General features: G+C 44.4%; 1 protein-coding gene across 2 annotated transcripts in view; it reads left to right on the top strand.

Annotated features, from left to right (window-relative positions):
• The window catches only part of TMEM245 (transmembrane protein 245), a 133,567-nt gene that overhangs the window by 77,743 nt on the left and 38,694 nt on the right, over positions 1-17,130 (top strand). For both annotated transcript variants that reach the window (XM_042842210.2, XM_005296564.5), the window contains one exon: positions 3,312-3,434. In XM_042842210.2, the coding sequence (XP_042698144.1) occupies positions 3,312-3,434 (123 nt within the window). The remainder of the gene's footprint in view (positions 1-3,311; positions 3,435-17,130) is intronic.

Genomic DNA, 17,130 nt, shown 5'->3' with positions numbered 1-17,130 from the left:
GGCTTTGTCCATGGTAAAGTGACTTTTTTGTGAGTTAATGTTTATCTCTCTTTAAGGGGTGTCACCTTTTGAGGGGTAAGCTAGATACCAGCCCTTCCTCATTCTCAAACTTCAAAGTTATGCTGAAAACAATCCCTCTCCCAGCAAAGGACCTGATGCTGCAAGATTGTCTGTGCTTTTCTCAAAATCTAAATAGAGCAATTGAGATATGAAAGTAATCCAAGTCTCACTGTCAAAACCCTTGGGTTAGCAGTCCAGACCTTGCAGAATAGGGAAGTCTTAATTCTACTGATGTCAGCTGGCTTTCCTGAAGGAAGAAGTCTTATTTAGACCCGCAGAATTGAACTATAATCACCCAAGACAAATGGTCACTATAGTAGCACAGGTTTATTTGGTAGACTTACTGTCCCCAACTTTCCCCAGGGCAGATTTATATTTTCCTTCTACATTTTCCTTTCATTTACAGCATAATATATCTCTGCCCAATATTTTGCACAAAGTCCAATACCTGGTTTCTACTATAAACCTCCTTTTGCCATTATTTGTAAATTTAGAGTATGATGTAAAATAGCTTGGGGGAGAGGGTTGAATTCCTATTAAATAACTCGAATTAAATAACGAACTCTAATTTTGGGAGTTTATTAATTGAATATGAATATACACAGTGGGTTCTGACTTGGTGTACTAGTCCCTGCCTGGGGAAGAAACTATTCATGCATAGCAATTCTCTTTAAGTTAATGGCATGCATTGTTTAAGCTTCTATATAGGTTTTTATGCCATTGTCATCACTATAGTATATGACGGCCTTCCAGTAGTGCATAAAATGTGACTAATATCTACCACATTTTTGTACTCTCTCTCTTCCCAGGGAGAGAAGTGTGCAGTGGAGTAATTTGTTTTGTAATGTTTTATATAATATATTTAGCAACCTGTTGCAGTATGTTAGAGAAGGCAAGATCAAAGAAATCTGCTCTAACTGCAAAGCACAAGGTGGTGAGGTTTGTGATGGTTCGTGTGGGAGTTAATGCCATGATCTTGGGCTGGCATTAGAAAGCACTCTGTTCTTCTGCACAGGCAAGTTTTATGCTTATTGTAGAAAGTACCATTGTAACAGAGGAGTGAAGCTGTCAACCATGGTCTTCATCTTGATACCCGGGGCCCAAGCCATTGAACACCTTGAAGATAAGAACTGAGACCTTGAACTTAATTTGATACTCTCTGGGAAGTCAGTGTAGGAAGCAGAAGACAGGAGGTATTCGCAATAGCCAGTGTTGGTGAGGTGACATTCTGCAACAGTCTGTGTACCAGTTAGCTTGTACTGAAGGCTTCATGCCCAGGTATATTAAAGTGTTGTAGTCCAGTCAAGAGTTGACGAAGCTGTGAATAACTTCATGTACTATATAGAAGTATTGAGACTCAGACCAATTGCGTAGCTAAATTTTTCATTTTATGACTAATCAGTAGACTAGGTGAGTGAAAATTATTAATGCTGAAACCACTAAACACATTTTCTAGTAACTATTACTTAGATTTTAAAATCTGTTTTTTCAACCCTATTAGTTCCTTTCCTCACCTGATTTGTAATTTCATCATGCACTGCAAAGAGTTTGATGCAATTTTGGATCAGAATGTGAATGTCTTCAGTAGTATCACAGCCATTACTCTGCACTTCTTGATGTTTTCGTTTTACACCAGTGTCCTCCTTTGCTTACCTCCACTTCCTCTAATTTCCAGAATCTGACCTCATTGTAGGCACGGCAAAAGAAGCCATTGTCCAACAGCCAAAGACAACCAAAATTTTTCTATTTAATACAAGATATTTAATTTTCTGTTTTGCCAGACAAGCTGCTGGCATCCACTTAAAAAAAAAAATAATACTCTGATTGCATTGATGGACTAATGCCTCTGACCTAAAAATGAAAATTGGCCTCCCACCTAAATTTCCTATTACCAAATCCAGGTTAACTGGGTGCTTTTCTTGACTTAACCTGCTACTTTGTTGAATGACTTCTGTGTCTTAACATTCTTTACCCCGACATTCTATTTACCTCTGAGTGTTGAAGTAATCCTTCAGTATAAACTCACCTGTATCTTTACAATGGTAAACTCAGTCTGCTTTCTTTAGCCTTTGTGGCATATCCTGCATCCGTCACTATCTCAGCACTGCTCATTCTTGCATTTGTAAGTTCTTACCTTGATTACTGCAATTCCCTTTTTAGGACCTCCCAAAAACTGTAATCTAAAATGTGAGTATTAGTGTTTCCACACCCTGTGCATGCACACTCTATACATCACTGTATCCTTACCAACTTCAGTGTCAACTGAAAAATTGCTGTCCTTATCTTCAAAATTCCTACCTTTGTCGTAGTTCTTACTACTACTTCAGTTTATTTCCGCTCAGTTTTACCTTCTGTACTTCCCTGCTCTGTGCTATCTTTTTTTGGACTTCTCTGCCACTGAGCAAGTTAATTGGAACAACCTGCTTGTACTAAGTCTATCACTTTTTTTTAAACCGTCTCAAAACCAATCTCTCCGATGCTACCTGCAACTAGTAAGCAGTCAGCCAGTTCTCCCAAAATAGCACTTACTGATTTTATGTTGTGGACTGTAGTTTACTGTCCACACCTAATATAACTTAGTAATGTACCTTTACACAAAATCATAACTTCTGTATTGAGTTAATTGAATGAACAAGTCAGAAAATTAAATAGCCCCAGTTAATATGGAACTTATTTTTAACTCTGTTGAAGAAAATTACACTATTTTATTTGAATTTAGCTTTGTAATGTTACTGCAGCATGTTTTCTGACTTAACTGCCATACCTACTTTTGAGGAAAGGATGAAATTTTTTTCTTTCCACAAAGTTCACTGATTGTAATAAAACTAGCAGCAATAAACAGTAAATAACACTGTCTTCCTGTATGCACCCGAAGAAGTGGGCTGTAGTCCACGAAAGCTTATGCTCTAATAAATTTGTTAGTCTCTAAGGTGCCACAAGTATTCCTGTTCTTTTTACTGTCTTCCTAGTAAGAATTGATGTCTTCACACAGTCTTTTGTATCAAAATTATGTATTTTATTAGAATTGTCAAAAAATCCATTACAACATTTTGATGGAAAATAGCTTTTTGACAAAAGGGATGATTAAATGAAAAATCTTAGATTTTTGTCAAAACCAAAAACTGTCTTGTTTAAAACAGAATTAGTCTTTGCAGGTTTGTTGCAGGGAGAAATCATTCTCTGACCACATCTATATTTTAGATAATTTTAATCAAAGTAGTGACTTTTTCTTTCTTTCTTTTCCTTTTCAGATTCTGGAGTCCTTATGGATAGTGATGAGTCGTAATGTGAGCCTTCTCTTCACCACAGTAACGACATTAGTGACAATCCTCTTCTATAGTGGGACAGCCCTTCTCAATTTTGTGCTCTCACTGGTAAGTAGCATGCACTGGACAGATACTATTCATTTTACTTCCCTCTAAGTTGATATAAACAAGGAGCTTTCACCAAGGATTTTAGGGATATCAATTCATCTTCCACAGAATGAAGGATTTAAAGGAACACATTAAATATTAGTGAATTCTTGTTCACAGATCAGACTGGATTTTTTAAAGTGCTTTTTGTTTTGAATATGTGCATATGTGGATAGTTAATATGTGGTATGGTGTGATACAGCATAAAGGTTTTATCAACATGAGTTTTGGGGATAACCATTTTGCCCATTCATAAATAATGCAGATCATCCTATACTCACAATGATAAATGTCTACATCCTCCGCTGCAGCTAGAATACACTCAACCTGAGGAAGGATGGAGATAGAGTGGTGTACTTGCCTGATCCTGGGGCCAGTTCAGTCCTTGGCACTACTTAAAATAGCTTGGAAGCTACTGACAATTACACTGAAGGTGTTCAAAACTCCTAGGGGCCATTATAGAAACTGGATAATGCTAGGGTGTAGGGATGTCCTTGTCAAACTCTCTCATAGAAGTACCCCCTGCTAGGGAGTCAGAAGGAAAAAGTGTAATTTTACTTGTACAGGGGTGTATCAGGGAGCTGATTAATACAGCTTTCCAGGTGCTTTGTGCCAGCAGAGTGGTGCAAAGCAGTTAAAAGGATTTTAAATCTTTTATTTCAAATCATTATATATTCTGCATATGCCACATATATTTAAAATATTTTAGTTTTCAGAGTTTCAAAAACTTTGATTGGAATTATTATTTGTGTCTGCTGCCTATAAAGCTGTGTATCTTCATTACCAAGAGTCCAACTACTGTACAGGGTTTATAGCAAAAGGAATATTAAGTCCTTTAAATATGATCTAAAATAGCTTTTTAAAATTCATAAAAATGCTATGACTTCTAAATCTGTTACCTTGGGACGTTCTAGGCCGGGGCGGGCAAACTTTTTTGCTCAGGGCACGGGGTTGGGGTGCAGGAGGGGTGTGGGATGTACAAGGGGGCTCAAGGCAGGGGGGTTGGGATGCAGGAGGGGTGTGGGATGTACAAGGGGGCTCAGGGCAGGGGGGTTGGGATGCAGGGGGGTGTGGTAGGGGATAGAAGTGTGGAGTGCAGCAGGGGGCTCAGGGGAGGTGGTTGGTGTGTGGAGTGCAGGAGGAGTTCGGGGTGCGGCCTGGCACCACTTATCTGGAGCAGCTCTGGCATGGCAGTGGTGCGTAGCAGGGCTAAGACAGGCTCCCTGCCTGCCTGCCCTGGTCCCGCACCGCGCCGCTCCTGGAAGCAGCCGGCACCATGTCCCTGCGGCCTCTGGGGGAGGGGAGGGGCCAGAGGGCTCTGCATGCTGCCTTCCCCTGAAGTTCCCATTGGCCGCAGTTCCCCGTTCCTGGCCAATGGGAGCTGCGGGAGGTGGTGCCTGGGGGTGAGGGCAGCGCACGGAGCCCTCTGCCTCCCTTCTCCAGGGGCCACAGGGATGTGGTGCCGGCTGCTTCCAGCAGTGGCGCGGGGCTCGCAGTGCCACAGGGATGGCAATCCCATGGGCCAGATCCAAAGCCCTGATGGGCCGGATCTGGCCCGCGGGCTGTAGTTTGCCCACCCCTGTTCTAGGCTTAAGAACAAGAACTGTGTCTCTCTTCTCCCCTGCCCTCCCCACCCAATTGGGAAATTGGCAGTCTCCCTATCTAATTTTATAAAGCTCCTATTTCTAGACCTGCAGAATCCTGAAAGATTAGACCTTAATCCTATCACTGGTTTATATTTTCATATTGCCTATCCTGAATTTGGCGCCAGAATAGATTGTGGGTAGGGGAGTGGGAATTCTACCATTTGGGGGGGAAGGAAGGAACACTTATCTGACGCTTTCTTAAAAAAAAAAAAGGGGGGGGGAGCACCTGTTAAAAGATGATTAGGGAGTTAGACTAAGTCCCATATTGGAATGGTGGACAGAGTATAGGTTTGGCAATTAAAAGTTAATGCTAGACATAATTTAACATTAATATCAAGACCTATGCAAAGTACTTCCTTAGAAAGAAAAAAATCAAATGCTCAGCTGCAAAATGGGGAATAACTGGCTAGGTGGTAGTACTGCCTCATATGTAAGACACAGGAGATAGCTGTCCTGCTTTACTCAGCTCTGGTGAGGCCTACAGATTAAAAATTTTGAAAATCCAACCTATGAAGAAAGGTTAACAAAACTGGGTTCAGTCTTTTCCTCAAGGGGACCTGATACGTCTTCAGATAGGTTAAGGGCTGTTATCAAGAGCTCTGTGACCAATTGTTCTCTATGTCCACTGAAGACAGGACAAAATGTAACGAGCTTAATCTCTATAGTAAGGGAGATTTAGGTTATATATTAGGAAAAACTTTCTAACTTTAAGGGTATTTATGTAATAGCTTAGAATTCCAAGGGAGTTTGTGAAATCCCCATCACTGGAGATTAAGAAATGGTTAGACAAATACCTGTCATGGATGGTCTAGATAAGTGGTCACCAACTAGTAAATGGTGATCGACTGGTCGATCGTGGAGCCTCTGACAGTTGATTGCCATCTTAGTCTAGGGTTGCCAACCCTTCTGCAGCCATCCCTGCCTGCCCTGGCCCCACACCGCTCCCGGAAGCAGCTGGCACATTCCTGCAGCCTCTCGGGGAAGGGAGCAGGGGGTCTCTGTGTGCTTCCCTTGCCTGCAGGCACCACCCCCGCAGCTCCCATTGGCCAGGAACAGGGAATCGTGGCCAATGGGAGCCACAGGGGTGGTACCTGCAGATGGGGGCAGCGCACGGAGCCACCTGCCTCTCTTCTCCCCGCCCCCACCCTGCCACTCCACCCCCAGGAGCCACTGCCGGACATGCTGGCCACTTCCGGGAGCGACGCGGAGCCAGGGCAGGCAGGGAGCCTGCCTTAGTCCTGCTGTGCCGCTGCCTGGGAGCTGCTTGAGATAAGCGGTGCCTGGCTGGAGCCTGAACCCCTCCTGCACTCCAACCCCCTGCCCCAGCCCTGCACCCCAGCCCGGAGGCCCCCCCCTGCACCCAGATCCCCTCCTAGAGCCCGCACCCCTGCCACAGCCCCCTCCCAGAGCCTGCACTGCAACCCTCTGCCTGAGCCCTGAGTCCATTCCCAGAGCCAGCACCCTGAATCCCCTCCTGCACCTCAACTCCCTTCCATAGCCCGCACCCTGAACCTTCTCCTGCACCCCAACCTTCTGCCCCAGGCTCAGCCTGGAGCCCCTCCCACCCTCTGAAAAACTCTCCTGCACCCCAACCACCTGTCCAAGCCTGGGTGAGGGTTGGGGAAAGCGATAGAGTGGGCGGGGCCTCGGAGAAGGTCGGGGCAAGGGTGTTTGGGTTTATGAAATTACTGTTGTTTCTACATTTTGTTTGAGGTAGATCCTGGGTTGTACTTAAATTCAAAAAGTGATCTTGTGCTTAAAAAGGTTGGAGACCACTGGTTTAGATAAACTTGGTCCTGCCTCAGATTCCAGGGGCTAGACTTGGTGACATCTGGAGATCCCTTCCAGCCATACAGTCTGATTCTATTCTATTACCTCCATGTATGTGGATAGTGTGATGTGAAAAGGTTTTATTGGTGTGAGTTTAGGAAGGCCAATTTACTTACATAAGCATGTTTTATTTAGGTCATTTTTAAATGAGTATCTCTAACAACTTTTATATGCATAGATTGTAATCTTTCAGAATCCTTTTAACCTTGTTGAAAAACTTGGTCTGACAATGTGTCCACTTGTTTTGCTTACAGTTCTTTCTAAAATCTAGTATTGTCAGTTTTTCTAAAGTACATCTCCGAACAAAGGCATTGTTCTAAGTAGGGTAAAGTTATTGTAGGGAATTGTAAGCAAAACTGCTGAATACACAATTCTGTTTTATATTGCATTCATTAAGGAAGTATTTTCAATAAATTAGTTTTATTTACCAAAATGTTTTTTTCATTACAATATGCTTTTTAGACTTGTGTATTTATTAACACTAGTGCACATATTAAAATAGTGGTCTGATACATACTTTAAAAAACGCTGTTTTTAGTGAAAGGTATTGCTTTGTTGTTGTTGGTTTTTTTTGGGGGGGGGGGGAAGGCTTAGCTTTTTAAAGATTCTTTTGATTCTAAATCTGATAGCCACAGCTGTGTGGAGTTACTAATGTTAGAGGTGATTTCTTTCTTTCCATTGCAGCTGTGTGTTGACAGCTGCTACTTTTAAATAACTTAATGGCTGGAACAGAGCCCAAGGCTTGTGATCACCTAGATCTCAGACACTGAGTGAGCTTGTGTCAAGGACTCTGGCCTGAGTGGGTTTTTTAATCTAAACAAATACTGACCTTGGAAGCGTGATTGAAATCCTGGTGGTGTTTTTGTTGTGTATTTTTCAAAATATCTGTTTTGAATAATTGGAAGAAAATAAAGGCCTACTGCCGTATTAACTTCAGCAGTTAATGGAGACAGTGAGGAGAGGAGAACAAGATCTTTTTCCATTTGTTTGGATAACTAAAATTGCATAACTTAAATCAAATGCTAATTCAGGGCAATTGTGTGGGTTCTCAATCACACTTGGGTAAAAAATAAGAGTGGGCTATAAGGATTTCTTAGCTGAATTACTACCTTAAGTTCCAGAGAAATAACTTTTACATCTATTTGTAGTTATGCTGTTTTACAGTTGTCCCTTACTTCAACTGGGAGAGAAAAGCATAGAAAATAGATTTTGTGTATATAATTATTTATATTTCTTCCTGGGTCTAATATTTCACCCATGATGAAACAACTGAAAGCCGTTTCTGTAGGCTAGTGAGATTATATTAGAAATAAAAATATTTAAAGATGAAAAGAGCCTGATGAATAGGTCTTCACAGTTCTTAAAGACCACATCTCCACCCTATCCCTGCATTGCCCCTCTCCACCCACCATCTCTCAGGGAGAGGGAGTTATTTCTGATAGTCCTCTACTATCTTCTTTGCTTTCATTTGTGTAAATCCTTCACAAACATTCTTGCCCAAAAGGGGGAACATAATCATTTTGGTATAGTGGATCAAATCTTTAAGTTCTACTAATGGTAAAGTACACAGTAAAAAATCATCATCTTATAACCATAAATAATTTTAAAAAAAGGAAAAAGGGCTTCCTTAGCATAAGCAGTAAATCTGTCCACTGAGCCTGGTATACAGGGATCCAAACACTCTGTTCACTGGGACAGTTACTAAAATGAACATGTTAGTTGTCATTCTGAGAACTCTGGAGAGCTAGTTTTGTTGGATTTAAATTATCTTTCCTAGCAAAAAATCAGCTGAACTACCATCCAGAGGATGATTTTTCTTTCAAAATAACATGGAATTTTGCTGGGAATAAGGTAACTTTCTACTTGTCTCTTCATATGATCGTTTTCCAATGTAATAGGTCTCAGATAACTCTTAAGGCTTTTGCAGCTTTCCAGTTTGATTCCCTATCATGTATATCAGACAGGATATCAGTAGTCCTGCCTCAGTTCCTCTTCTTTGAGCTTGCCGGAGGAGTCCTTACAACTTCTTTCCATGTATACTAGGTCATATGAATATCCTGTTTGTGAATATTAGGTGTGAGGTTTTTCTGTAACTTCTGAGGCTCAGAATCTATATTGTGAATTATATGGATATGTTGAACCTTGACTTGTTTCTCTAAAGTTTCCAGTTTTCTCTTCAATAAAATTGTTTTTAGTAAGTAATTTTACAAGTTTGGATGTCTTTTTTGCAGTTTCCTTTATTTCATTAAGCTCAAATTCAGTATGCCCTATTCTCTACTCCTTTTGTGGAAACACTTGAAATTCAAAGGTTGACAGTTTCACAGAAACTCACTATTTGCTAGAAAGGAAACAGATTTTTGTAGAGATTCCATTTTATGTGCAGCGACAAGATAATTTCTTTCTAAAATATTCAGAATACCTTTTCACTTCAGCCAGTGGTTTAGAGATGAAAATTTTGTCAAATGCACTGTGCTACCCCTGGTTTGAGATGTCTGAGCCATCTGTTTTCTGCTTACTCTTACTGTTAGCCATCGGAGGCAGATATTCCCCTCAGCGATGGTGTCAAGGCTGATTCCCCACTCTGGCACTTCAAGTGTGGAAGGTGGGGGCCCACAAGGATTCTAAAACTTAATACTGGCCACTCCAGGCATGTATTAAACTCCCAAGGTTGCAGCTTTTCTCTGACCTCGGATGGGTAGATGCTGCCACCACCCAAGTGCAAACACCCCTTTGAAAACCCAGGAAGGCGCACTTGGGAATTCCTTCCTGTGGGGTATCCTCAAGCCCTTTCACACTTCAGTGCAGCATGGTCAGGCTGCAGGTGGAAACTCCGTCCCCAAATGTATGGGCGTAGTTTCTCCAGAGCATACACAATGGCGTAACCATTCTTTTTCTGAGACTGACCAGTGGCTTTCCTTCTCAGAAAGTTTTTTTTTGCTGAGAAACACGACCGGATGGAATTGTTGATCTGGTCATTCCTGCATTAAAGCTGCTCCTACACCACGCTCGGAAGCATCTGTGGTTATGACGGACAGTTGGTTGAAGTCTGAGTCCCTTAGTACAGGGTCAGACGTAAGGGCTGCCTTAAGCTGCTTAAAGGCTTTTTGACACTTTTCAATCCACTGAACTGCATTTGGCTGTTGTTGGTTGTTTGTTTGTTTGTTTGTTTGTTTGTTTTTTTCTGGTTAGGTCTGTTAGTGGGGTGGCAACTTGGCTCTAGTGTGGTACGAATCGTCAGTAATACCCGACCAAGCCCAAGAAGGATTAGACCTGCTTCTTTGACTTAGGGACAGGCCAATTTTGGATAGCATTTACTTTCCTGAGGTCCCGGTGCCAGGATGGAGGGATGCCCTTAACCCAGACTGAGTTCTAACTGCAGAAGAAAGGAATTTCTTCCTAGAGATGAAGCGCTTGGAGGTGGAAGCACATGAGGAGAGAGGCGAAGCATTTGGAGATGAAGCGCTTGGAGGCGGAAGTGGAGCAGAGGAGAGAAGTGAAGCGCTTGGAAGTGGAGCTGAAGCGCTTAGACTTGGAAAAGGCTAAGCTGGATCAATCAGGTAGTCCTAATAGTCCTTCTCCAGGTACCGCTCCCCATTCCAAGAAATTCCCCACATACAAGGTAGGCAATGATACAGAGGCCTTCTTAGAACATTTTGAAAGTGCCTACCTTGGGTACAACCTCCCTCCAGACCAGTATATGGTGGAGCTGAGGCCACAACTCAGTGGACCCTTAGCAAAGGTGGCAGCTGAAATGCCTAAACAACACATGAACAAGTACGAACTTTTTAAACAAAAGGCCAAAATTAGGATGGGGCTAACACCCGAGCATGCCCGTTGGCAGTTCAGAGCCCTAAGGTGGAAACCAGATGTGGCATTTTCCCGACATGCCTACCACATTGTTAAAAAATTGGGATGCCTGGATATCAAGAGCAAATGTTAAGTCTCTGGAAGATGTCTCACTCCTCATACAGATGGAGCAGCTCTTAGAGGGTATTTCTGAGGAAATAGAAAGGTACATCCTAGATGGGAAGCCCAAAACTGTGATCGAGACGGGGTAGATTGGAGCCAAATGGGTGGAAGTGGTGGAGAAGAAGAAAGCTAGTAGCAGTTGGTGTGGATACCAGAAGAAGCAACCTGAGACGACACCCCACCGTTGGAGTCAGCCCAAGGCTCCAACTCGCAAGGAGGAGCCCTCCACACAGTCAGGGAAACCCCAGATGCCCTCTCGTCCCAGCACTCTACTCTCCAACCACCCACCTCGCCCCAGCCCACAATCAGCTGGGCGATTCTTCATATGTAATGAGCTGGGGCACGTGAAGGCCAACTACCCCAAGAGCACCAGCCGACTGCAGCTCATCAGCCTGGGGTCCCAACAAGAGCCTTCAGGCCCAGATGCCTCGCAAATACCCCCAGAGCGAAGGGAAACTGTGAGTGTGGGCAGAAGGAAGATTACTGCATGGAGAGACACTGGAGCACAGGTGTCAGCTATCCACCAATCCCTGGTGGACCCCAAATTCCCCAAGTGATGGTGCAACCCTTTAAGGCCAACTCTTTTAACTTGCCTGCAGCCAAGTTGCCTGTCCAGTACAAGGGCTGGTCAGGTATATGGATTTTTGCAGTCTATGATGATTATCCCATTCGCATGCTACTGGGAGAAGACTTAGCCAACCATGTAAGGCTAACAAAAAGGGTGGGGATGGTCACCCGCAGCCAGGCTAAACAGGCCTCCACACCTAACTCCATTCCTGAGCCCCCTACAGGACCCCAGCCAGAGGTGGTGAAACCAGATCCCAGACCAAAGTCTATGGCAGCTGTTGTAGATCCAGTTCTTGGGACCCAGCCAGAACCAGCCCAAGGATTGGGACTGGTGGAGCAGTCAGCACCAGAGCCCATGCTTGCAACCCCACCAGAGTCAGGGGAGCCAGCATCAAAGGGCGCCACAGAGCCTGCATGTGCAGCAGCAGCAGCTAAACGAGCAGAAGAAGCTCAACCAGAGCCTGAAATACAACCTAGTGTAGCAGCGAAGAGCAGTTCACAGTCGATGAAACAAGCATCACCTGCATCACTTCTGGCGGACCAAGCCCAAGTCCAAATCTTAGCAAGGAACTAATGTCTCCAGCATCAAGGGAGCAGTTCCAGGCAGAGCAGAAAGCGGATTAAAGCCTCAAAGGTGCTTGGACAGTGGCATGGAGTGACCCACCACCTCTCAGCTCTTCCAATAGGTCCAGGTTTGTTGTAGGAGGACTTTTATACTAGGAAACCCTTTCTGGTGGGCACAAGGAGAACTGGCATCCTCCAAGACAGTTGGTAGTTCCAACTAAGTATAGAGAAAAACTCTTGAGCATAGCCAACGATCACCCTAGTGGCCATGCTAGGGTGAACAGAACCAAGGACCATTTGGGGAAGTCATTCCACTGGGAGGGAATGGGCAAGAACGTTTCTACCTGTATCTGGTCTTGAGGTGTGCCAGAGGGTAGGAAAGCCTCAAGACAAGGTCAAGGCCCCTCTCCAGCCACTCCCCATAATTGAGGTTCCATTTCAACATGTAGCTGTGGATATTCTGGGTCCTTTCCTACAGGGCTGTTCCACCTCCCAGTTTGGGATTTTCACCCTTTGAACTCGTTTATGGCCACGAAGTTAAGGAGCCATTACAGTTGGTGAAGCAGCAATGAGAGGGGGTTACATCTTCTCCAGGAACTAACATTTTGGACTTTGTAACCAACCTGCAAAACACCCTCAAGGACTCTCTAGCCCTTGCTTGAGAAAACCTACAGGATGCTCAACAAGAGCAAAAGGCCTGGTATAATAAACATGCCAGAGAGCATTCTTTCAGAGTGGGTGACCAAGTCATGGTCCAGAAAGCGCTCCAGGCCAATAAGATGGAAGCATCATGGGAGGGGCCATTTATGGTCCGAGAGTGCCTGGGAGCTGTTAATTACCTCCTAGCGTTCCCAGACCGTACCCTAAAACCTAAAGTATACCATGTTAATTCTCCAAAGCCCTTTTATTCCCAAGAAATCAAGGTTCTCCAGTTTACAGCCCAGGAAAGAGTTGATGCTGAGTGGCCTGAAGGAGTCTACTATGAAGGAAAAAACAACAGTGGCGTAGAAGAGGTGAGTCTTTCCATGACCCTTGGGCGTAAGCAGCGACAGCAAATCCAGGAGCTGTGCACCAGCTTCGCACCAGTGTTTTCAGCCGCCCCAGGATGGACAGAACAGGCTTACCACTCCATTGACACAGGTGATGCTTGTCCAATTAGAGCCCAACCCTACCGGATGGCTCCGCAAGTCAAAACGGCAATAGAAAGGGAGATTAAGGACATATTACAGATGGCTGTAATCGGCCCCTCTGAGAGTGCATGGGCATCTCCAGTGGTTCTAGTTCCCAAACCAGATGGGGAAATCCGCTTTTGTGTGGACTACCGTAAACTAAATGGTGTAACTCGCCCAGAAAACTATCCAATGCCATGCACAGATGAGCTATTGGAAAAACTGGGATTTGCCCAATTCATCTCCATCTTAGACTTAACTAAGAGGTACTTAAATAAGAGGTACTAACAAGTGCTGCTAGATGACCCAGCCAAGGAAAGGTCAGCCTTCCTCACCCATGTAGGGCTGTATGAATTTCATGTGCTCCCTTTCAGACTGCAAATTGCACCTTCCAGAGACCTTCTGGCTGGATTTGGGGAATTTGCAGTCACTGACCTTGACGATGTGGCTATATTCTCAGATTCATGGGTAGAACACCTAGAACACTTCCAAGCCGTCTTCCAGCGCATAAGGGAGGTAGGATTAATCATTAAGGCCAAAAAATGTCAAATAGGCCTAAACAGGATAACTTACCTTAAACACCGGGTGGGTCAAGGATAAAGCTTTTCTCTGACCTTGGATGGGTAGATGCTGCCACCATCCAAGTGCAAAAACCCCTTTGAAAACCTAGGAAGGCGCACTTGGGAATTCCTCCCTGTGGGGTACCCTCAAGCCCTTTCAACCCCTCTTCCGGGGAAGAGCTGAGAAAGAAAACAAAGGAAATCAGCTGTTGCCACCAGATTAAACAACATGTGCACAAAACTCTTAGGGACTGTCATCAGGCGCAGAATCGCCCCATGTGGCGCCTCCTGCTGGTCGTCTCAGGAATTAGCTCACCAGTCGTCTGAGCGCCCTCTGCAGGCCAGATGTCCCACCTGTCGTTGGCCCCCGTGTCCCTCCCAGACCCCGGTGCCCTTGGCTTGGGTGCTGCCCCCCTGGCAGTACCCCACTGTCTCTCTGGGTCTCCCCACCCAGGGGAACCCCTGTCCCCTATCCCCCCGTCGCTTCAGTCGTGGCTACTGCCAGTCACATCTAGCCCCCGTGCCATGGGGCGGACTGCAGTCTATCAGCCAATCATCACAGGCAACAAGGGGTTTGGACTGGCTGCCTTTACCCTCGCTCAGGCTGCCCCTCTGCAACCCCAATACCTATGTGGGCCTAGGACCAGGCCCTGCAGCCCGGGGAGTTGCTGGCCTAGGGCTTCCCTGCCCCCAAGGCCTTTCCCCAACCCTGCCTCACTCTATGTTCCCAGTGAGTTCCCCAGCAGCCAGGCCTGTCTCTCTCTCCTGTCAGAGTGAGACTCCTCAGCTTTTGGCTGCCCTGGCCTTCTTATAAGGCCTAGTTGCTCAGTTTAGGGCGTAGCCCCAGCTGCAGCCACTTCCGCCAATCAGCCGGGGTTTTGCTCCCTTCCCCAGCCCTCTGCAAGGCTTTTCCAACCCCTTCCGGGCTGGAGCGGGTGTTCACCCCGCTACAGGGACACACAAATCCAATCCTGTTCTTAAAAAAGGTAAATGTAATTAAAAACAAAAAGAAAGACAATACATCTGGAATTTAGGCTTTTTGCTAGGTTTTAAAAAAATAATTTCAAGAATTAAGCATCAAGATAGCTTCTTGAGGTCCACTTTAAAGGTTACAAGCAAAACAAAAGCACTGGGGTTAGCACAGAGGAGTTCACAAGCCATAAAGCAATAAAAAGAAATAAACCTCACCATGTCTTTCTAGACTTTTTCTGATCTACTTGGTTATCTGAGGGTTTTAAATTAGTAGTTTCGAGGTATGATCTGATGATTTTTCCATACCTGGCCCAAAGCTTCTTTTACAGCATTGCTGCTCTGTCCCCCTCTTCCAGGGAGAACAATAACAGACAGACAAAGGGGAAGTCTTTTCCCAATTTTAAAAGTTCTAGCCTGCCCATTGGCTCCTTCGGTCAGGTGCCCACTCCCTTCCTTTTACCTATGGACTTTTTAACCCTTTACAGGTAAAACAAGTAGAGAACAGCTATTAAGAGGGGTTTTATAGCTAGCTGGCTGGCTGGGTGCCCATAAAAGGGAGCTCCCCCCCCCCTTCATTTATGACAGATGGACACTGTGAGTTTATTTCCTGTCTGCGAGGGGCACATCACCGAGAAATTTATTTTGGTTGTTTTCAAAACAGATGTTAAAAGCAAGAGATGGTCGGTTAAAGCTCTTTCTCCTAGATACATCTGAGGCCTGCCTAAGACCCTTTAAAGCAGGCTCCTTCTGGGTCCAAGCAGTCCTTTGCAAAAAGTGCCTCCACAGTAACTACCTGTGTCTCAGCTTCTAGGGTTCCTTCTTAATCAAAGCCTTCTACTGATGATTTTGTCATTCCCTCTCCCCATCCACAAAGGGAAAGATTTCAGCACCTCTCATCCAAGGAGCATAGACGCAGGTCTCCATCTAAATTGAAAGAGACATCTCCACTTTCAGCTTGAAAAGAGGACAGCTGAAGGCCTCAACAAGGGTCCCTCTGGCATTGACAAAGTCATTCTGTCTCTGTCTTGGATATAGAGTCTGAACTATCACCTCATGGGTTTGCTCTCGTGCTGATAAGGCTGTTGGTTCTGGTACCGATCGCTTCGGCACAACTTTTTTTGGACCAACTTCTGTTGGTGAGACAGATGAACCTTCACAGAGCTCTTTTTCACATCTGGGAAACGAACCCAAGTAAATTAGTTCCCAGGAAGTCAGCTTGGTGCTCCATTTTGAACTTAAGAGCTCTGAACACATTTGTCTGTCAGTGCATATTCAGAATGGTGACCCTGGCTAAAATAATCTATACCTTGGACCTTCTAGACTGGTTTGCAGCTCTCAATCTGCAGGATGTATATTTCCATCCCCCCAGCACACAGGACATAATTGCAGTTTGTAGTTGGGAAGGCACATTATCAGTCTGCAGACCCAAAAGTCTGGCTGACTTTGCGTTTGTTGTTTACAAGAATGGTTGAAGTCCGCTTACCGATCCGAACAGATATCATATAGACATGGAAATACAGATTCCACAAGAAATCCTTTTATCCTTAAACTGGTGGAAAAACCCATATCAAGTATACAAGGGCATTCCCTTTTCTCTACCTCCTCCAACAAAGATCCTAGTGACAGATGCTTCCGTTTTGTCTAGGTGCAGCCCGCTCCCCCCCCCCCATCCCAATTACAAGTTTAGGATTTATGGTCCCAAAAGGAGACTCGCTTTGCATATCAATATTCTAGAACTCAGAGTAGTTTCTTCCTTACATCCACCGCAAGAATCCAAGTAATAACAGACGATACCACAGTAATCGTTTACAGTAGAACCTCAGTTACGAACACCAGAGTTACGAACTGACCAGTCAACCACGCACCTCATTTGGAACTGGAACTACACAATCGGGCACCAGCAGACACACCAAAAAAGCAACTACAGTACAGTACTGTGTTAAACATAAACTACTTAAAAAAAAAAAAAAAAAACTTTTTTTTTTTAAAGGAACCAGGTAAGGAAACTGTTTCTGTGCTCGTTTCATTTAAATTAAGATGGTTAAAAGCATCAGTTTTCTTCTGCATAGTAAAGTTTAAAAGCTGTATTAAGCCAATGTTCAGTTGTAAACTTTTGAAAGAACAACTTTTTCAAGGTGGTGGTAACTCTGAAGTTCTACTGTATATAAACAAACTGTAGGAGGAGGAGCCAGATCTACTCCCGCTTTGCAAAGAAATTATCTGGTGGAACTGGAGCATACAACATCAAATTGACAATTTCAGTCCTTCATCTACCAGGGCTACAGAATATGCTAGCAGACCACTTGAGCAAACAGTTTTCACAGAACCACAAATGATCAATAAAAGACCCTGTCATCCAATCAGTATTCAACCAGTAGAG

Source organism: Chrysemys picta, chromosome 2, assembly GCF_011386835.1.
Source record: "Chrysemys picta bellii isolate R12L10 chromosome 2, ASM1138683v2, whole genome shotgun sequence".
Taxonomy (NCBI): Eukaryota; Metazoa; Chordata; order Testudines; family Emydidae; genus Chrysemys; species Chrysemys picta.
This window is presented reverse-complemented; position numbering and strand designations above follow the sequence as displayed.